Source organism: Eumetopias jubatus, unplaced genomic scaffold (assembly GCF_037043125.1).
Source record: "Eumetopias jubatus isolate StellerSeaLion01/CBP00866 unplaced genomic scaffold, mEumJub1_p1.0 scaffold_6, whole genome shotgun sequence".
NCBI classification, from domain to species: domain Eukaryota; kingdom Metazoa; phylum Chordata; class Mammalia; order Carnivora; family Otariidae; genus Eumetopias; species Eumetopias jubatus.
The window spans coordinates 116,357,763-116,380,502 of NW_028274812.1; the positions used below are offsets into that span (position 1 = coordinate 116,357,763).

Consider the following 22,740-nt stretch of genomic DNA (forward strand, 5'->3'; position numbering starts at 1 on the left):
AGATCTCTTCATGTGCTTACTGGTTGTTTTTATGCCTTCTTTGGAGAAATGTCTATTTCCTCCTTTGCCCTTTTTAAAATTAGGTTGTCTTTTTATTGTTGAGTTGTAGTAGTTCTCTATATATCCTGGATATTAAACCCTTATCAGATACATGATTTGCAAATATTTTCTCCCGTTCTGTGGATCGTCTTTTCTGTGGGTTGATAGTGTCACTTGGTACACAACAGTTTTTAATTTTCATGAGATCTGGTTTATCCATTTTTTTGTTTTGTTGCCTGTGATTTTGGCGTCATCTTTGAGAAACTATTGTGAAAAGATTATGAAGATTCTCCTCTATGTTTTCTTCTACAAGTTTTATAGTTTTCGCTCTTAAGTCTAGATTCTTGATCCATTTTGAGTTAATTTTGTATATGGTATAAAGTTAGGGTATGACTTAATTCTTTCCATGTGGAGATCCCATTTTCCCAGAACCATTTGTTGAAGAGACAGTTCTTTCCCCATCAAATGGTCTTGTCCAGAATATTCTTTTAATGCATAAAATACACAGGATTATAAGGGAAACCAGTTAGGTTGAAATATAGTTATCAAAATATTTTAAAATACCACAATTAACTCTTCAGAGTATAGGGATAGAGGGTACATACCTCAATATCATAAAAGCCATCTATGAAAAACCTACAGCGAATATCATTCTCAATGGGGAAAGGCTGAGAGCTTTTCCCCTAAGGTCAGGAACGCGGCAGGGATGTCCACTCTCACCACTGCTATTCAACATAGTATTAGAAGTCCTAGCCACAGCAATTAGACAACAAAAAGAAATCAAAGGCGTCCAAATCGGCAAAGAGGAAGTCAAACTCTCACTCTTTGCAGATGATATGATACTGTATGTGGAAAACCCAAAAGACTCCACCCCAAAACTGCTAGAACTCATACAGGAATTCAGTAAAGTAGCAGGATATAAAATCAATGCACAGAAATCAGTGGCATTCCTATACACCAACAACAAGACAGAAGAGAGACAAATCAAGGAGTCGATCCCATTTACAATTGCACCCAAAACCATTAGATACCTAGGAATAAATCTAACCAAAGAGGCAAAGGATCTGTACTCAGAAAACTATAAAATACTCATGAAAGAAATTGAAGAAGACACAAAGAAATGGAAAAACGTTCCATGCTCATGGATTGGGAGAATCAACATTGTGAAGATGTCAATGCTACCTAGAGCAATCTACACATTCAATGCAATCCCCATCAAAATACCATCCACTTTTTTCAAAGAAATGGAACAAATAATCCTAAAATTTGTATGGAACCAGAAGAGACCCAGAATAGCCCGAGGAATACTGAAAAAGAAAAGCAAAGCTGGCGGCATCACAATTCCGGACTTCCAGCTCTATTACAAAGCTGTCATCATCAAGACAGTATGGTACTGGCACAAAAACAGACACATCGATCAATGGAACAGAATCGAGAGCCCAGAAATGGACCCTCAACTCTATGGTCAACTTATCTTTGACAAAGCAGGCAAGAATGTCCAATGGAAAAGAGACAGTCTCTTCAACAAATGGTGTTGGGAAAATTGGACAGCCACATGCAGAAGAATGAAACTGGACCATTTCCTTACACCACACACAAAAGTAGACTCCAAATGGTTGAAAGACCTAAACGTGAGACAGGAGTCCATCAAAATCCTAAAGGAGAACACAGGTAGCAACCTTTTCGACCTTAGCCGCAGCAACTTCTTCCTAGAAACATCGCCAAAGGCACGGGAAGCCAGGGCAAAAATGAACCATTGGGATTTCATCAAGATAAAAAGCTTTTGCACAGCAAAAGAAACAGTCCACAAAACCAAAAGACAACCGACAGAATGGGAGAAAATATTTGCAAATGACCTATCAGATAAAGGGCTAGTCTCCAAAATCTATAAAGAACTTATCCAACTCAACACCCAAAGAACAAATAATCCAATCAAGAAATGGGCAGAAGACATGAACAGACATTTTTCCAAAGAAGACATCCAAATGGCCAAAAGGCACATGAAAAAGTGCTCAACATCGCTCGGCATCAGGGAAATCCAAATCGAAACCTCAATGAGATACCACCTCACACCCGTCAGAATGGCTAAAATTAACAAGTCAGGGAACAACAGATGTTGGCGGGGATGTGGAGAAAGGGGAACCCTCCTACACTGTTGGTGGGAATGCAAGCTGGTGCAACCCCTCTGGAAAACAGTATGGAGGTTCCTCAAACAGTTGAAATTAGAGCTACTGTTCGATCCAGCAATTGCACTACTGGGTATTTACCACAAAGATACAAATGTAGGGACCCGAAGGGGTACGTGTACCCCAATGTTTATAGCAGCAATGTCCACCATAGCCAAACTATGGAAAGAGCCAAGATGCCCATCGACAGATGAATGGATAAAGAAGAGGTGGTATATATACACAATGGAATATTATGCAGCCATCAAAAGGAATGAGATCTTGCCATTTGCAACGACGTGGATGGAACTGGAGGGTGTTATGCTGAGTGAAATAAGTCAATCAGAGAAAGACATGTATCACATGACCTCACTGATATGAGGAATTCTTAATCTCAGGAAAGAAACTGAGTGTTACTGGAGTGGTTGGGGGTGGGAGGGATGGGGTGGCTGGGTGATAGACATTGGGGAGGGTATGTGCTACGGTGAGCGCTGTGAATTGTGCAAGACTGTTGAATCACAGTTCTGTACTTCTGAAACAAATAACACAACATATTTTAAGAAAAAAGAAAAAGAAGAAGATAACAGGAGAGGAAGAAAAGGGGAGTATGTCAGAGGGGGAGACGAACCATGAGAGATGATGGACTCTGAAAAACAAACTGAGGGTTCTAGAGGGGAGGGGGTAGGGGGATGGGTTAGCCTGGTGATGGGTATTGAGGAGGGCACGTTCTGCATGGAGCACTGGGTGTTATGAACAAACAATGAATCATGGAACACTGCAGCAAAAACTAATGATGTAATATATGGTGATTAACATAACAATAAAAAAAGAAAAAAAAATACCACAATTATGTTATTTAATAGTGTGGATCTAATAACTACCATAATTTCAAGGTAGTGATGAACATAAATAATATCTGAAGATCTCTGCAGCAATTTTAAAAAATGTAATATGAAAATATTGTGATTTCTATTGGTAACAAAGTCAGGTTCTGCCAATTCTACAGTGGTTTGTTGTCAATATTCATAATTGACAGAAATGCTAAATTTCAGTTAGGAGGTAGTGAAAATAAAGGTATAATTTTTCCTAAGTTCACATACCTACAAATTCTATCTACAGACCCATGGGGGTGGGGGTCCATAGGCCTCAGGTTAAGGACCCTTTGTAACCTACATCATTACATCAACCCTAAGTATTCAAGTTGTTCTCACTCACACTTGGGATTTATCAGTCTCTCTCATCCCTTTATTTATCACCACAGTTGGCCTGTGTTGGGTAATAAGATAGAAGTCCTCCACACAGCCCTATTGTGGACCTTCCTTCTCTGAGGCATTCTCCTTTGTCCATATCCTGCCTTTTGTAAATTTATGGTCTTGGAGACCCTCTCCAGTCCTACATCACTATTCTCATTTTTTCTACTCCAGATGGGTCAGAGGTCATATGTCAAAGAGGGGATTTAGGGTCACATTGACTTTATCTCTACAAAAGGAGAGTCTTTTCCTGACTTTTACTTCATCATAAGAAGGTACTACCAAAGAAATTTCAGCCTAAGCCGCCCCCCCCACTGTCCTATCCTTAGACACTTAAATCTGACCAATTCTGCATCCCATGGGCTCTTCTAGCCATTCTTATTCCTTATTTCTGAAACACACAGTTGTATCCACTTTTGGATTTTTAACATGAAAGGTTGCATAACGCTGTGGTTAAGAGCAAGGCTCAGAAGCCAGATTGCCTGGTTTTGAATCCCAGTTCTCCTGCTTCCCAACTGCATGACCTTAGGTAAGCTATTTAACCCTACTTTGCCACAGTTTCCCCATCTGTAAAGATGGGGATGATACTAGCATCTACTTGGTTGTGAGGATGTAAAGAGTATTTGTAAGGCACCTAGCAAATAAAAAACACTATATAGGTGGGGGGTTTTAGTTAAAAAAAAATCTTTGAACTCCACCTCTTCTTTTTTGTTTTTTTAGATTTATTTATTTGAGAGAGAGAAAAAGAAAGCAAGTGGGGGGAGGGGCAGAGGGAGAGAATCTTCAAGCAGACTCCTCTTTGAACACAGAGCCTGACATGGGGCTTGATCTCATGACCCATGAGATCATGACCGGAGCTGAAACCAAGAGTCGAACACTCAACTGACTGAGCCACCCAGGCACCACAACCACCTCTTCTTTTCTACAGAAAACCTCATCTTTTTCCTCATCTTCTCCCTTTCCATTAACAACTACAAATACTCCCTTTCTTGTCAAAATGTGCCCTGTGCTTTCACATCGACTCTTACATTCCTCACTTTTAAGATGCCTTGAGTAAAATCCAGATTCGTGTCAAAATGTTTTACTCTTCCCCCACTGGCTTCAATTCCTATCCCTCTAGCTTCTTCCTTGCTTTTCTTTCAGTTCCAGATCCTCATCATTCCATGTCCACTGTATTTTTTTTTCTATGCTAAAGAGCTTTGATGACTCTGCCTTGGGTGGCTTGTCTTCTGCCCAGTGGCACATGGAGAGAAGGAGAGACAGGACCAGATGAAGGAACAAATTGTCCCCATGACATGCTCTGCTCTCTCCTTTGGGGGCCATAATTGGAGAGAGTACAGTGGGTATCCTTGCCTAACATCCAGGGACTCTCATAAAAATAGCAATGTGAAGTTCCTTCCAAACCAATGGACTTTGTCCTGGCTCCCAAACAGAATTTAATAGCTGTCGACATGAACTATGGTGGTAATAGAGTGGAGAGAACACTGAAGTAGGAATCAGAAGCCCTGGTTTGTAGCCCTAGCTCTGGGGTTTGGAAAAATCACTTATACTTATTTGGCCTCAATTACCTTAGGGATAATAATGCTCATAGTTGTGAGAGTAAAGCATGTGAAATTCTTTATGAGCACACATTTTAGCTTTGCATACACTAAAGTTCTATTTGTTGCTATAGTCAAATCCCAGTTATCCAACTATAGCTCATACATGAAAAACCTTCATACTTTTTGCTTTCAGCCCATACTAAGATGTAAATAACGAAAACCAAATTTGTTTTACTGGTTGATTGATTAACCAATTGACTGATTGATTAACAATGATTCTGCTGTTTTAGATGATTTAAAGGTTAATATAGGTTTTCTCAATCTCAGCATCATTAACATTTTGGACCAGAGAGTTGTTTCTGGTGAGGAGTCTGTCCTATGCACTATAGGATGTAGCAACGTCCCTGGCCTCTACCCACCAGATACCAATAGCACCCTCTCCCTCAGTTGTGACAACCAAAAATGTCTCCAGACTTTGCCAAATGTCCCCTGGATAATAAAATTTGTTCTGATTGATATCCACTAGGTTAAAGGATAAAAAAAAAGCTTTATTTTATTGCCTTTTCTTTATATGGCTAACTCCTAAAACCCAGGATTCCATTACCTACCTTTTCTATAAATTTCTACATACTACAGATCAAAGCCACACAGAGTTAATATTCAGTAAAGAAGACTGGTATATGGGAATGATGTGGATGTGTTAATGGCCCTGCCTCCCACCAATATCACATCTCAAAACACTGTCCTTATCAAGAGAAAGCAGTAACAGTCCATTTTTCTACTGGAAAATTGGTAGGTTTAATTCTTTCCAAACATCCTGTTTGTATGCTAGACTGTAAGGCTTAGTTCTTGTCATACATATATATATGGCATTTGGTTCTCAACCAGAGGTGATTTTGTCCCCCACAGAATATTTGGCAATGTTTGGAGACATTTTGGGGTGTCACAACCAGGGGAGGGGATGCTATTGGCATCCCGGTGGGTAAAGGCCAGGGATGCTGCTAACCATCCTACAGTACACAGGACACACCCACCACAACAAAGAATTATCTAGTCCACTATGTCAAAATGTCAGTAGTGTGGACAAGAAATTCTGCTGTATGGGAACAATTATGGATTGGGTCTTTTCTTGGCTATGTGGGCTTTTTCTTTGGAAAATCTTATCAAGTCTCTGTTCTTCTTCCTCACAGCTGCTCATGGCACAAGTTCCTAAGATGCATATTAACGATTTTTCCTTTTCTGGAGTGGACGTGTCTATATCGGTTCAAGGATTGGCTTCTTGGAGACTTACTTGCTGGTATAACTGTTGGCTTTGTGCAAGTTCCCCAAGGTAAGGAAGATTTGAAGCCTTTTCACCCACAACCTATCAGACCTTGTCTGCTCACCCAGAGTAAACAATTACCTGTGTTAGATGAATAGAAAAAATAGGTGAATTCCATTCACATTACTACCATCTGTTCCCTTACCTGCCAGATTTCTAACTCTTCCAGGGTGGTTCCTAAAGATTCAGTTAGTTTTGGGGTGCCTGGATGGCTCAGTCGGTTAAACATCCGACTCCTGGTTTCAGCTCAGGTCATGATCTCAGGGTTGTGGGATCGAGCCTCATGTCAGGTTCTGCCCTCAGCAGGGAGTCAGCTTGAGCTTCTCCCTCACTTCTGCCCCTCCCCCACACAGTACTCACTCGCTCTCTCAAATAAATCTTTTTAAAAACACTCAATTAGTATTATGCAGCCATCAAAAGGAATGAGATCTTGCCATTTGCAACGACGTGGATGGAACTGGAGGGTGTTATGCTTAGTGAAATAAGTCAATCAGAGAAAAACATGTATCATATGACCTCACTAATATGAGGAATTCTTAATCTCAGGAACAAACTGAGGGTTGCTGGAGTGGTCGGGGTGGGAGGGATGGGGTGGCTGGGTGATAGACATTGGGGAGGGTATGTGCTACGGTGAGCGCTGTGAATTGTGTAAGACTGTTGAATCACAGATCTGTACTTCTGAAATAAATAACGCAACATATTTTAAGAAAAAAGAAAAAGAAGAAGATAGCAGGAGAGGAAGAATGAAGGGGAGTAAGTCAGAGGGGGAGACGAACCAGGAGAGATGATGGACTCTGAAAAACAAACTGAGGTTTCTAGAGGGGAGGAGGGTGGGGCGATGGGTTAGCCTGGTGATGGGTATTAAAGAGGGCACATTCTGCATGGAGCACTGGGTGTTATGAACAAACAATGAATCATGGAACACTACACCAAAACAAATGATGTAATATATGGTGATTAACATAACAATAAAAAATTTAAAAAAAATTAGTTTAGATAGAATACTTTCAAGAGTATTTGCAATGTCCATTCAATGGTTGTGGGGTTTTTTTGCTTAATTGGTCATTTCATACTCACACAACTGTAATAGACCTCAGTTGGCATTGGTTTTCCTTAGGAAGGTAAAAGATAGGAAACATAGCGTGCTAGCATCTCTTCAGTAAGTTACACACAAAGCGGTCCAGGGGCCACTCTTTGGTCTTCCAAATGGCAGTTCAGATAGAAGACAACAAGATCACACAGAGGCACAGGGGTTTTATGGGCTTTAGAAGCCACATTTCCCAAATAGGAACCAAGATCTCTTGTAATTCTCATAACTGTTGCTTCCAGGGTCCCACAAATGGCATGCCCAGTTACAAGAGTTACTGTGCTCAGAGAAGCTCAAAGCTAACAATTCCCACTGGATATTTATCCTTCATTCACCGATCATCTTGGTCCAGATATAGTAGACTAATCAGGCTCATTTCTGCCATAACCAATGTTGGTTGGTAACACAGATGACATTCCACCTTTACCAGGTTTCCAAAGAAACAGCTAGAAAGTTAACCCAATATATCAAATTTATCCACAGAGAAAAAGAAAAGATTTTATTAATCCTTTACTCATAGTAGTTTGCAATTCCCTACATAGTATTTAAACACTATTCCTTTATTCTTCTGGGACCAGTCAGACAGGTTTGAAACCTGTGATTGTACAGGTTATACAAAGCATGAAAGAGGCCAAGCAAAGGGGCAAGTGGTAGCTAACATCCAACTCTGGCACAAGGCTGTTAGTTAGAGAAAAGGGATCCCTTTTTTAAAATTTATTTATTTATTTTTAAGATTATTTATTTATTTATTCATGAGAGACAGAGAGAGAGAGAGAGAGAGAGAGGCAGAGGGAGAAGCAGGCTCCCAAGGAGCAGGGGACCCCGATGCGGGACTCGATCCCAGGACCCTGGGACCACGACCTGAGCCGAAGGCAGTTGCCCAACGACTGAGCCACCCAGGCGCCCCATCCTTTTGGTGTTTAAGTCTATAAATTTAAACCCACGTATGAATTTATGTAACCACCAACACAATGAAGATACAAAACAGTTCTGTTGGCCCTAAAACACTCTTATGCCATTCCTTTCAGTCCCATCCTCCCCTGACACCCACTGATCTGTTCTCTATCACCACAGTTCTGTCTTTTTGAGAATATGATCTAAATGGACTCAGACAGTCTGTAACTCTCAAAGGCTGGCTTCTTCAGTTCAGCATGATGTCTTTGAAATTAATGGAAATTGTAATATGCATCGAAAGCTTGTTCCTTTTCATTGCTGAGTAATTGTTCATTGCATGGCTGTACCACAGTTGGTTTACCCATTCACTTGTTGGTAGATCATGTCTAGTTTTTGGTTGTCACAAATAAAATTGCTATGAACATTCAGGTACTGGTTTTTCGGAAAACATAGTTTTCATTTCTCTAAGGTAAATACCCAGGAGTGGTATTGTTGGTCATATGGTAGCTGTGTGTGTAACATCATAAGAAACTGCCAAACTGTTTTCCAGAGTGGCTGTACCTACCATTGTTCATTCCTACCAGCAATGTAGAAAATTCTAGTTCCTCCACGCCCTTCACTTGATGTTGTCTGTATTTCTTAATTAAACTTATTTTGAGATAATTATAGATTCTCAAGGGGTGCCTGGGTGACACAGTTGGTTGAGTGTCCGACTCCTCGTTTCAGCTCAGGTCATGATCTCAGGGTCATGAGATTGAGCCCCACGTGGGCTCCATGTTCAGTGTGGAGTCTGCTTGAGAGTCTCTCTCTACCTCTCCCTCCTTTCCTTCCCACTGTGCTCTCTCTCTCTCTCTCAAATAAATAAATAAATCTTTTAAAAAATATAGATTCACATGCATTTGTAAGAAACTACAGAGATATTCCTTGTATTCTTTCTCCACTTTCCCCGAACTATAATTCAATCTCACAACCAGGATATTAACATTGATAGAGTCAAGATACAGAACATTTCCACCACTACAAGGATCCCTCATGCTGCCCTTTTATAGTTACCCCCACTTGCCCCTTGCCCCCATCCCCTCCTTAACCCTGGAAACCACTAATCTGTTCTTCATGTCTAGAATGTTATCATTTCAAGAAAGTTATATAAATAGAGTCATACAGTTTGTAATTCTTTGAGATTGCCTTTTTTCACTCTTCTTAATTCTCTGGAGATTCATCTAGGTTTTTCTATGTATCAGTAGTTTTTTTCCTTTTTATTACTGAGTAGTATTCCATGGTATGGAAGCACCATAGTTTATTTAAACATGCACCCTTAAAGTACATCTGGATTGTTTCGGGTTTTGGCTATTACAAATATAGCTGCTATGAACATTTGTGCATAGGTTAATGAACATAGTCTTCATTTCTCTGGGATAAATGTCCAGGAGCACAATTGTGGGACTGTAGAGTAGTTGTATCTTTAGATTTTTAAGAAACTGCCAGGCTTTTTCTAGAATGGTTGTATCATTTTATATTCCCACCAACAATCTATGAGTGATCCAGTTGCTCTGCATCTTCACTAGCATTTGGTGTTGTCACTACATTTTTTTTTTTTTTTTTTTTTTGGCCATTCTAGTAGGGGTGTCTGAGACCGCACTGTGGTTTAAGTTTGCACTTCCCTAGTGCCTAATGATGTTTAAGATCTTTCCCTATGCTAATTCCCCACCTGTATATTTTAATGAAATGGCCCTTCTTGTCTTTTGCTCATGTTCTAATTGGATTATTTGCATTTTCACTGTTCAGATTCGAGTTATTTATATATTTTAGAGATTAGTCCTTTGTCTTTTGTGTTTTGTAAATATTTTCTCCCAACCCGTAGCCTGTCTTTTCATCCTTTTAACAGAGTATTTACAGAGCAAAATTCTTCATTTTGATGAAGGCCAGTTTTTATTATCTTTTATTGTAGCCATTCTAAGAAGTATGTAGTGATGTCTCATTGTGGTTTTCATTTGTATTTCCCTATGGCTAATGAGGTTGAACATATTTTCATGTTCATATTTGCTATCCTTGTATCCTTTTTAAAAAGATTTTTATATATTTATTATTTTAGAGAGAGAGAGAGCGCATTAGCTGGAGGGGCAGAGGGAGAGGGAGAGAGACTCTCAAGCAGACTCTGCACTGACCACCACAGAGCCGCACGTGGGGCTCAATCTCATTACCCTGAGATCATGACCTGAGCTGAAACCAAGAGTCGGACGCTCAACCAACTGTACCACCCAAGCACCTCTACCCTCATATCCTCTGTAGTGAAGTGCCTGTTCAACTCCTGTGCCCATTTTTTAAGTGGAAAAAAAATTTTATTTTCTTATTGTTAATTTTTGAGACTTCTTTATATATTCTGGATACAAGTCCTTTGTCAGATATGTGGTTTGCAAATATTTTCTCTCAGTCTGTAGCTTATCTTTTCATTCTCTTGATAGTGTGTTTGACAGAACAAAAGGTTTTAATTTTGATGAAGTCCAATTTATCCATTTTCTTTCCTTTTATGGATTGTGCTTTTCCTATCATATATAAGAACTTTCACCTAACCCCCAGGTCACTAAGATTTTCTTTTATGTTTTCTTCTAAAAGTCTTATAACTTTATGTTTTACCTTTATATCTATGATCCATTTTGAGTTAATCTTTACATAAAGTGTGAAGTTTAGGTCAAGGTTTATTTTTAGTTGCATATTCAACATTCATTTTTAAAGAAGGCTATCACTCATTGAATTGTTTTTGCACTGTTGTCAAAGAGCAAACAGCCATATTTTTGTGGGTCTATTTCTGGACTCTCTATTCTGTTCCATTAAGCTACTAGTCTATCCCTTTGCCAATATCATGTCTTGATTATTGTATCTTTATAATGAGTCTTAAAATTTGGTAGTGTGATCCCTCCATTTTTGTTCTTTTTCAAAATTGTTTTAGCTATTCTTCTATATAAATTTTAGCATCAGCTTGTTTATATCTACAAAAATAAAATCCTACTGAGGGACACCTGGGTGGTTCAATCAGTTAAGCATCTGCCTTTGGCTCAGGTCATGATCCCAGGGTCCTGGGATCGAGTCCCACATCGGGCTCCTTGCTCAGCGAGGAGCCTGCTTCTCTCTCTGCCTGCCACTTCCCCTGCTTGTGCTCTTTCTTTCTCTCTCTGAAAAATAAACAAATAAAATCTTTAAAAAAAAAATCCTACTGAGATATTGGTAGTTGTTGCATTAAGTCCACAGATCACTTTGGGGATAATTGATATCTTTATTATGTTGCATTTCCAATCCATGATCACAGTATGTCTCTCCATTTACTTTGGTCTTCCTTGATTTCCTTCATTAGCATTTGTATATTTCAGCATACAGATCCTGCACATGTTTTGTTAGAATTATACCTAAGCATTTCATTTGGGAGAAGATATTGTTTGTAGTAATTAAAAATGGTTTTGGTTTCCAATTGTTCATTGTTTACATATAGAAATACAATTGATCTGTGTGTTCACTTTGTATCCTGTAACTCACTTTTTAGTTCTAAGAATCGTTTGTAGATTCCTTGGGATTTACTACATTGATAATCATGTCACCAGTAAATAGGGACAGTTGTGTCCCTATTTTATGACTTTTTCTTGCTTATTGTGCTGGCTAAGACTTCCAAACTCATTATAAAGAATAGGAGTGGTGAGAATAGACATTTTTGCCATTTTCCTGATCTTAGGAGGGAAAGCATTGAATCTTTCACCATTAAGTATGATGTTCACTGTAGAATTTTTGTAGATGCCCTTTATTAGGTAGAGGAACTTTCCATCTATTCTAGCTTGCTGAGAATTTTTATCAGAAATGGATGTTGCATTTTGTCAAATGCTTTTTCTGCATTATTGATATGACCATGTGATTTTTCTCTTTAAACTGTCAATATGGTAGATTACATTAATTGATTTTAAAATATTGAACCAGCCTTGCATTCCTGAAATAAAGTAGTACCTTTTAAAATTTCCATGTGGCAGCTATAAACCAAAATGTTCCATTTGTATCAGTACATTCACTTCCAGAAAAGTATCAGAAAGTCTCTAGAGGGCTACAGTGAAAGACCTGAACTCTTGGCACTGATGTTTTAACTGTGAGTCCACTACTGACTCCCACTTATCAAAGCTCCTTCATTTATGGTCAAAATTGAGGACATACCACTGCCAAATCATCAGTGTAATTTCATACCAAAAGAAGAATTACATTAGGATTTATAAGTTTACCTAGCATCCAGCATAGTAACTAGCACATAGTAGGTACTCAAGATCTTTGGTGAATAATGATAATCACATAACTACATGAATGAATGAATCTGAGCAACTCTTGCTAACTGACTAAGGGATTGTGTATTATTTTAAGTAGTGTGAATAATGAAATAATTTGTAGTGTAAATAATTCAAAAGTTTTATTTACATTTGAATAGGTAGTACCTGACAACTTAATAATTTCCTTCAAATGAAACAGAAATACTACATGGTGAAGAACTTATTTAAAAAGTTCTAGATCTTCCTTACAGTAGAATTCCAATTTATAAACATAAAGAAGATAGAAAATCACCATCTAGGGAAACACCACAGTAATAATTGTCATAGATAAAAATCCACTAACAGATGTTAAAATTAGTGGGTGAAAGTTTGCAAACTATGTAAGGAGATTTGCATAGTTTTGAAGAATCTTCCTCAAGATATTTGCTAACTAGTTCACTACTCTACAGTAGAGAACTTGGGAGAAACAACCTGAACCAAGTGATTGATGCTATGTTATCACCAGTAGTAAGACATATAGAGATTTATGAATCCTGTGATATGATGCACTAGGAAAGACACGACATCATGTCTGTAGTATTCTCACTAAAACCATGTAACCTTAGTATAATCATGCAGAAACCTAAGACTATCCCCAAATGAGGGGCATTTGACAAAATAACTGATCTGTTAATACTCTTTCAAAGTGTCCAAGTCAAGTAAAGACTGAGGAACTATTACAGATTGTAGGGCTAAGGAGAAATAACAACTAAATGGAATGTGGGATTCTAGATAGAGTCCTGGGACAGAAAAAGGAAATTAGTGGGAAAAGTGTTTAGTTAATTTATAATGTTAATTTCCCGATTCTGATAATTATGCTATGAATATATAAAATGTTAACATTAGGAGAAGCTAAGTAGGGGTTATATGGGAACTATTATTTTTGTAACTTTTCTTTAAGTCTAAAATTAGTTCAAAACTTAAAAATTTTTTAAGGTAGTGGAAAGTTTGGAAACTTCGTTTCCCTCTATTTCTCCACAGCCTAAGCTTAACCAAGATTAGACCACTTAGTTCTCAGATTCTTAGCAAATAATTCTCTTACTTCCCTGTATAACTTGGTAAGTTATTTGAAATCCTATATTTCAGGGCACCTGGGTGTCTCAGAGTGGGCTGCCAGCTCTTGGTTTAGGCTCAGGTCATGATCTCAGGGTCCTGGGATTGAGCCCTGCATCAGGTTCTGCACTCAGCAGGGAGTCTGCTTGAGGATTCTCTCTCCCTCTCCCTCTGCACCCCCCTCTGTTTACTCTCTCTCTAAAATAAATAAATAAATCTTAAAAAAATAAAATAAAAGAAACCCTACATTTCAAAAGACTTTCTCTTTGTGCTATATGTTGCTTATCAAGAATAAATAAGGGCTGGGGCACCTGACTTGTTCAATCGGTGGAGCATGCTCTTAATCTCAGGGTCATGAGGTCAAGCCCCACATTGGGCATAGAGCTTATTTAAAAAATAAATCAATAAGATATATTTTTAAAAAAGAGTAAAAAGGGGCTATTCAACATTATACTTGAATTCATAGGCAGTATATTAAAGCAAGAAAAAGAAATATAAGATATAAGGATTGTAAAGGAAGAAATAAAACTTCATTATTTATAGTTGATGATTTTTTTTAAAGATTTTATTTATTTATTTGTCAGAGAGAGAGAGCACAAGCAGGGGAAGTGGCAGGCAGAGGGAGAAGCAGGCTCCCCGCTGAGCAAGGAGCCAGATGCAGGACTTGATCCCAGGACCCCAGGATCATGACCCGAGCCGAAGGCAGACGCTTAACCAACTGAGCCACTCAGGCATCCCTAGATGATGATTTTTTAATGAAGAAAATAATCTACAAATAAATTAATAGAATTAATAAGATTTTATCAAGTTTGCTCAATACAAGATCAGTATATAAATATCAAGTGTATTCTTATGTACCTGAAGGAAACAGAAAGTGAAATTTTTAAAAAGATACAATTTACCAAAGCATAATAAATATGAAATAAGTTGTAATGAAACTAAGAAAAGATATGTAAGGCCTTTTTAGAGAAATTATACTTTACTGAGTAATATTAAATAGTTAAATTATTTGAAATTAATTGAAAAATAGCATGTTCAGGGGTTAGAAGACTCAATATTTAAAGATCTCAGTGCTCTCAAAATAAACTCTACAGATTCATTATTATTTTAATGTAAATCCCAACAGGATTTTTTTAATAGAACACTATAAGCAGATTCTAAAATGAATGTGTAAATACAAAAAACCAAGAATGGCCATATTCTTTTGAAAGAACAGCACAAGAAGACCTGCTCCTCCAATTATCAAGACTTAATATAAAGTTATAATATTTAAGATAATGTCTACCAAAAGTAGATGGAATAAATAAACATTCATATATACATATATTGGAATACATGGAAGGAACATGAGCAATCTCAAGCAACTCACCACAACATGGAGTACTCTTATAAACATGACATTGAGCAAAAGAAGCAGAAATAAAAATTGCATACAGTGCAACTCCGTTAATATAAAATTCAAACTGAACAAACTGTATTGTTTAGAAATATGTACACTACAGGTAAAACTATAAAGAAAAGCAAAGAAATTATTATCACAAAAGTCAGAATAATTAATACCTTTGTGAGGATAGGTGGAATTGTAATCAAAGACCTGGGTGGTGGTAACAAAGGCGTTTGTTTTATAAGTATTTATTCAGCTCAACATCTATTTTTTAAAAGATTTATTTATTTATTTATTTGAGAGAGAGTGCACGTGAGAAAGTGCATGAGTCGAGGGAGGGGCAGAGGGAAAGAATCCCAAGCGGACTCTTCACTGAGCACAGAGCCCAACTCAGATCCCACACCCTGAAATCATGACTTGAGTTGAAAACCAGTCAGTAGTCACTCAACCAATTTAACCACCTAGGCACCCCATCAACATCTATTTTAAGGTACTTTCTATAGGTATGTTATATTTCACAATAAAAATAGGCATTTTTGACTAACTTATCAAAACTATTACTAAACTAATTACTACAAAATAGCAAGACAGTGTGGTATTGCAGAGATAGACTAATCGAACAGAGTCACACAAATATATGTTGCATAGTTTATATCAGATGTGTCACTATAGAAACAAACTTTTAATGAATGATATGAAACAACTGGATACTTACATGAAAAAAACAATTTTTAGGGGCATCTAGTTGGCTCAGTCAGTTAAGTGTCCAACTCTTGATTTCAGCTCAGATCTTGATCTCAGGGTCATGAGTTCAAGCCCCACATTGGGCTCCATGCTGGGTGTGAAACCTACTAAAAACAACAATAACAACAACAACAAATAACAATTTTTAGACCTCTTCCTCATGCCATAAACAAAAATCTATTCCTGGTAGATTAAAGACCTAAATGTGAAAGGTAAAACAAAGATTTTTTAGGTTTATGTAGGAGAATATTTTCATGATCTTGAAGTAGAAAATGATTTCTCAAACAAGACATGAGAAGCACTAGCCTGCCTAAAAGGAAAAGACAAATAAATTGAATTAAGTAAAAGTCTTGTTCATGGAAAGACACATGAAGATTGAAAAGCAAACCACAGAATGGGAGAGATATTTGTAATACATATACCCAGCAAAGGATTTAAATCTATAATATATATACTCCTACAAATCTGTAAGGAACAACTCAATGAGACTCATCAACATTATTGACAATCAGTGAAGTGAAAAGTGAAGTTTAAATGAGTAAGACGCTAACTCATACACACTAAAAATTGAAATCTGACAGTATCATGTGCTAACAGATGCAGATGATGGGAACTGTCACACAATGCTGGTGGGAGTGTAAATTGTATAACCATTTGGAAAACAGTTTGGCATTTTCTGGCAAATGCCCCAGCAGTTATGCTTCAGGATATAGAATCCCGAGGAACTTGTACATTGATGCACCAAGAGGCATGTACAAGAATATTCATGGCAATGTTGTTCACAGTAGTCCCAAACTGGAAACAAAGACAGGACACTGTGCAAGCCTGGAGACAAAGAAAATAGGGAGATCGCTGCCTTGGATCCTGATGGTTTTTTAGTTCTGGTTCCAGTCTCTGATGTGGCCTAACTGCCCTTTGTACTCTTTTAGTAAATTTCCTGTTTTGCTTAAGCTAATTTGAGCAATTTTTCTCTGTGTGTGGGGGGGTGTTTTTTTCGGGGGGGTTGGTTTTTTGTTTGTGTAATCATTAGAGCCTTGCTTAGGAAAAAAAATATGGAAGGAGAAACTATAAATTACAAAGATTTAAGAGACCTGTCAACCAATGTGAGAACCTCATTTGAGTCCTAATACAAAGATTGTAAAAGATAGTACAACATATAATAGCAAATATTTTTTTAAAGATCACCCCAAAACCCAGCAAATCTTTGGCTGAAGATTTCTCGTGTGGTTGTAATCAAGCTGTCAGTCATCTCAAGGTTCTACTGGGGCAGATCAGCCTTCAGGCTAACTCACGTGTTTGCTGGCAGGCCTGGGTTTCTCACCTTGTGGGCCTCTCCAAGAGCACTTGAGTGTCCTCCTAACATGGCAGCTGATGGGATCAGCTACGTGCAGAACCCCTAGTTCAAAAATTACTCAGAATTTCAAGATGGTCAGAGGAGGCATTAAGCCAAGTGTGCAGCCTTCTAAGGCCTATTTAATTGCATAGGTCACACACTCTTGAAGCCAACTCTGGCAGCTGGTGACCTGGATGAAAGAGACAGTGAGTCAGAGAGCAACCAACACAGAAGCCATAATCTTCTTGCAAACTACTCTCAAAAGTGACATCCTATTATTTTTGTTGTTGTCTGTTTCTTAGATGCAAGTTACTACGTCCATCCCACACTTAAGAGGTGGGGATCACACAGAGGCATGAATACCAATTAGCCATTGCAGATCATCTTAGGGGCCCTCTACCACAACAACCATTTATGAAATAAGCGGGGAAATTTGAACATTTACTGGCTATTCAATAAAGAACCACTATTAATTTCGTAGGTATAATGATGGTATTGTAGTTAAATTAAAAGAGGGTCTTCTTGGGTGCCTGGGTGGCTCAGCTGGTTAAGAGTCTGCCTTCGGCTCAGGTCATGATCCTGGAGTCCTGGGATAGAGTCCCACGTCAGGCTCCCTACCCAGAGGGAAGTCTGCTTCTCCCTCTCCCTCTCCCTCAGCCTCTGCCCCTACTTATGCTCTCTCTCTCTCAAATAAATAAATAAAATCTTTTTAAAAATAAATAAATAAAATAGAAGAGGGTCTTCTTTTGGGGCACCTAGCTGGCTCAGTCGGTTGAGCATGAGACTCTTGATCTCAGGGTCATGAGTTTGAGCCCCACACTGGGTGTAGAGGTTACTTTAAAGATAAAAAAAAAGAAGATCTTCTTTTAAAGATATATACTGAAATATCAATATATGAAATAATTTCATGTCTTGGATTTGCTTTAAAATAATATGAAGTGGGAAAGGAGTGAGGGAATAGATGAAACAAGACTGACCATGAGTTGACCACTGTTGAAGCAGGTGGTAGGTATATGGGAGCTCATTATACTCTATTTTTGTATGTGTTTGAACTTCTACACACACACACACACACACACACACACACACACACACACACACACACACACACAAAGCCTTGCTTGTCTAAGACACTAAATTGGCTCACTGAACTTGTAACTGAATTCAGATGAGCACACGGTAAGATGTAAGTTGAAAATAGGCCCTCAGGGGTGCCTGGGTGGCTCAGTCAGTTGATCATCGGACTCTTGATTTTGGCTCAGGTCGTGATCTCAGGACCATGAGATTGAGCCACACATGAGGTTCCATGCTGGGTGTGGAGCCTGCTCAAGAGTCTCTCTCTCCCTTTCCCTCTGCCCCACCGCCAACCCTCCCCCACCCCTGCACATGTGCATGTGTGCTCTCTCACTCTCTCTCTTAAAAAAAAAAAAAAGATAGGCCCTCAGGGCAGGAGCTGTGGGCTTGAGACATCAAAGGATGACACCATGCATGTTAATCCATTTGCTTCAAAATTTCCAAATTCTCATGGTGTTCTAGGAAAAGAAAGTAAGTATTGAAGGAGTTGTTGAAAAAAAAGACCTAAATAATTGGCATATGGAAGAGAGGCAACACATGCCAACATGGAATCAAGCCAGTTAAGCATGGTTCTTGCCTTGCTCTCCCGCTTTATTTCCAGTCCTAGAGGATTCCCCAGGGCCTTCTGCTACTAGACTAGGGGTGAAATGGGGCTGCTTCTGAGCTGTTGGAAGCAGAGGTCTTATTGTCGTGACGTCTGTTTTCCACGATTAGCATGAAGACCTTGAAGTGAGAGGTATTTGAGCCTGTGATTTAGAACTGAGGTGTAAAAGCACATGGTAAAGTAGGAGAAGCTAGGTATCAAAGGAGGTAATAAAAGGGACTAGTGAAGGGCCATATGTCACGAGATGTTGTTACCACACTCAATCAGTGAGACACGTGGATCATTTTTGTTGTAAATATTCTTTAGAGTTTTTATTGAAGGTGAAAAGCCAGCCTACCTTTCCTTACTTAAATTATCTTGTTTTTCAGCCCTGACGTTTAGTTTGCTGACAAGGCAACTGATTCCTCCGCTCAATGTCTGTTATGCAGCTTTCTGTTCTTCAGCAATTTATGCCATTTTTGGATCATGTCATCAAATGTCCATTGGTGAGTTCGGCACTGGAACCACAGGTGGTGGATGGACTTTCTGCCTCAATCATTCCCTTATTGCTAAGAACCCCAATTAAAGCTATGTTTAAGGTGGAAAAAAATGGAGGCAAAAGATGGACATTCTATCCATAGGGTGAGCACTCAGAGTTTCGAGATTGAGCGATTATGAATGTCGCCGCCAGACAAGTTGGCCAGCCGGCTGTTTCCTAAAGGAATTAGCAGAGATACTACCCTTGGTGAAATTCCCACACACTGAAATCTGACTGCCCTCAACCCAGAAGATCCAGAGACAAGTTTGCCAATATTCCTAGAGTGGATCCATCTTTCAGCTGGAACTGTAATAACCCAAGTCCATGGGCCTACTTTATAACAACCATGTTAGCTTATTAATTTACAATGAGAAAATGCTGTCACAGAAATCAAAGCACTCAAATCCATAGGATAAGCACCTTCCTTCCCTGAGTCAAAAGTCCATCTACTAATTTATAATTAGAAATAACTGTTACAGGGACCAAACTAGTTGAAGGTCATACAAGCAGCACATTTTCTTCACTTAAGTAAACCAGCATAGAAATCAAACCACAAAATGCGCAATAATCTTGGAAGGGCCTTGCCAACATCTACTTAGTAGAGTGCCTTTGTCTTGGCTTCCCCGCTGAACAACTGACCACCCAACCAACATTGATCATTTTGACAGACACACTTTTTCTCCAGATACGTTTGTATATTCAGTCTGGTTTCCGTCCCATTATTCTAGATGCAGAGTGCTATTCCTGCCTTTTTTTAAAGGACAATATCACGTGTCTTTACTAAAATCCATTATGTGTTGATTTTACATTTGGAGACTGAGCGAACAATTTTATTCCCATATTTCCAAGTTCCTGGGGCATATTGCAATCATTTCCAAATACTGATAATAAGGCTACTAGAGTTTTGTTTCTGTTAGGCAATTTAAAGGTAAGATTTGCCTTTGCTCCCATATGTGACTATGTGGACTGGAGGACTGAATGAAATCATGTTTGAAATAGGTTTAGCTCAGTGTCATTTTGCACCTACTAAATACTTCATAAGTGATAGGTGTTATTTTTCTTCTTATTATTATTATTTTTTATAAAGATTTTATTTATTTATTTATTTATTTGACAGAGAGAGACACAGTGAGAGAGGGAACACAAGCAGGGGGAGTGGGAGAGGGAGAAGCAGGCCTCCCGCGGAGCAGGGAGCCCGATGCGGGGCTCGATCCCAGGACCCTGGGATCATGACCCGAGCCGAAGGCAGACGCTTAACGACTGAGCCACCCAGGTGCCCCGTTTTTCTTATTATTATTGATTAGCTTTATTTTCTGATCCACTCCCCACAATCTCATTTACCATTTCTAAGAACAGGTACAGTGGCTGAGCCTGATAGGCATTTCCAGCTAATTTCTCTTTGAATCCCACTCCATATGCCCATATTACAAAGAGGTTAATACCTGGACCACCAATATCTAAATTCTGGGAGTTGGTCATGGCATGTGGAACCAGAGTTCTTTTCTTTGCTCTTTCTTACTTCTCCAGTGGCCACTTTCAAAAAAAAAAGTTCTTCAGATCAAAGACAAAACAACATCAGACCATGCCTTGCTTTTGTCAAATATGTCAGGTTACCTGGATTTAAAACTGCACTTTCTGCCCCAACACCTTCTTTCATAGGTTCCTTCTTCCTTATGAGTGCTCTGATGATCAATGTCCTGAGGTTGTACCCATTCAACAATGGCCACCTGATTCTGGGAACTTTCATCAGGGATGACTTTTCTAAGCCCTCCTTCCTTGCGGACTATAACAGATCCTTGAGTGTGGTGGCATCCACAACTTTTCTGACTGGGATTATTCAGGTAGGATCTGAGTCTCTGAACCCCTGAAGAAGAAATAAATAAATAAAGGAGCTACAAATGAACCCCTTCCTTTTGTTGCTCCTGTTATCTGTTGTGATATACCTGGAACTTCTGTGGTTTATTTTTGGAAAACTTACAGGATGTGTGGCTAGGCTCTCCCTAGTGACAAAACTTCTCCCCTCCTCAGAAATCATTCACCATTGATTTAGGATGAGACACTGAACATTCTCATCAGTCCCTTCTCTAAAACTAAAGAAGGGTCCTAGGGACTGTGATCTAGAGTTCTATTCATGATTTCACATTTAAAAAAAAAAAACCTCTATATTCTTTCAACAAGATTAGCACTCATAGGCTCACATACTATATTTTGGGTTAAGTAAGCATTAGAGTCAATTCTTTTCCTACAATTTCAGGAGCACAGCCAAAGGACAATAATATCAATGACATATTAAAATATCAAAACTTACTTTTGGTGTATCTTTGATTTTCTCTCAGTCTACCATCTAAAGCTTCACCCATTGACCTAAAGTTACATGTGCTAGCTTTATTTCTCTTTCTTTGCAACCAATCTACTCTCTAGCTAATTTTTGCTGATCTCTTCTGGGACCATCTTTTATAAGCTAAGGTTTTACTGAAAGCCTACAAAGTCCAGCCCTGATACCAGCTATATGACTTACTTAAATCACCTTACCTTTATGGGCCTCAGTTTCCTTGTGTACAAAATGCGAATAATAACATTTATTGTGCAGGGTACTTATGAGGACTAAGTGAGAAAATACATGTAAAGCACTCAGCACAGAACCTGTCACGTAGTAAGCATCAATATGTTATAACTACTGGATACAGAAATATGAATTTGGTACTTTGATAGAGACCAAAAATAAAAAAAGAAGATGAAATTCCTGTGGTTAAAAAATTCAATCTTGTAGGAAAAGACAAAATAACAAGCAATAAGTCAGCAACCTATGAATTATCTACATGACCCTGGGCATGTTCTCTCGCCTCCTTTGAGCCTCAGTTTATTTTTTAGCTAATAAAGGAGGAGACATTCCATTTCCAGGAAGATGAAATAGATGTACTTTTCCCTATTCCCCCTGTTAAGTACAATTAAAAACCTTGGAACATTATATATAACACAAACATAAGAAGACTCTGAAAAGTGGAGAGAAGAAGGCAAACTGGCTCAGAACCTCAGGATGCAAGGAACAATGTAGTGGTGAATTTCCAGGGTTTTCTTTTTCCTCTTATATTTCACACTTGGTGCTGAAGAAGCCAGAAACCCAAAATGCTAATACCTGCACGCGCACACACACACAGCCGTAACAGAAGTCTGTTCTTTATAGCCACAGCACCAAAAAAGGCTAGCAAGGCTGAAAACTTTTACATAATAACTACTATAGTCCAGACAAACACCAAGGAAAAACAAAACAAAACTGTGGTATCAACCCCCTCATGCCAACAAAAGCCAACTGAGGACCCTAGACTTTCACCCTTACCCACCTGTAATGAAGTGCCCACCCACCCTCCAACTGGGATGTTGTCAGAGAAGGCCAAGTAGG

General features: G+C 38.7%; 1 protein-coding gene across 1 annotated transcript in view; it reads left to right on the forward strand.

Moving 5' to 3' along the window:
- The window catches only part of SLC26A8 (solute carrier family 26 member 8), a 77,161-nt gene that overhangs the window by 1,532 nt on the left and 52,889 nt on the right, over positions 1-22,740 (forward strand). Inside the window, exons 2-4 of the mRNA XM_028120565.2 lie at positions 6,186-6,325; positions 19,192-19,308; positions 21,000-21,181. Coding sequence (XP_027976366.1) covers positions 6,186-6,325; positions 19,192-19,308; positions 21,000-21,181 — 439 coding nt within the window. The remainder of the gene's footprint in view (positions 1-6,185; positions 6,326-19,191; positions 19,309-20,999; positions 21,182-22,740) is intronic.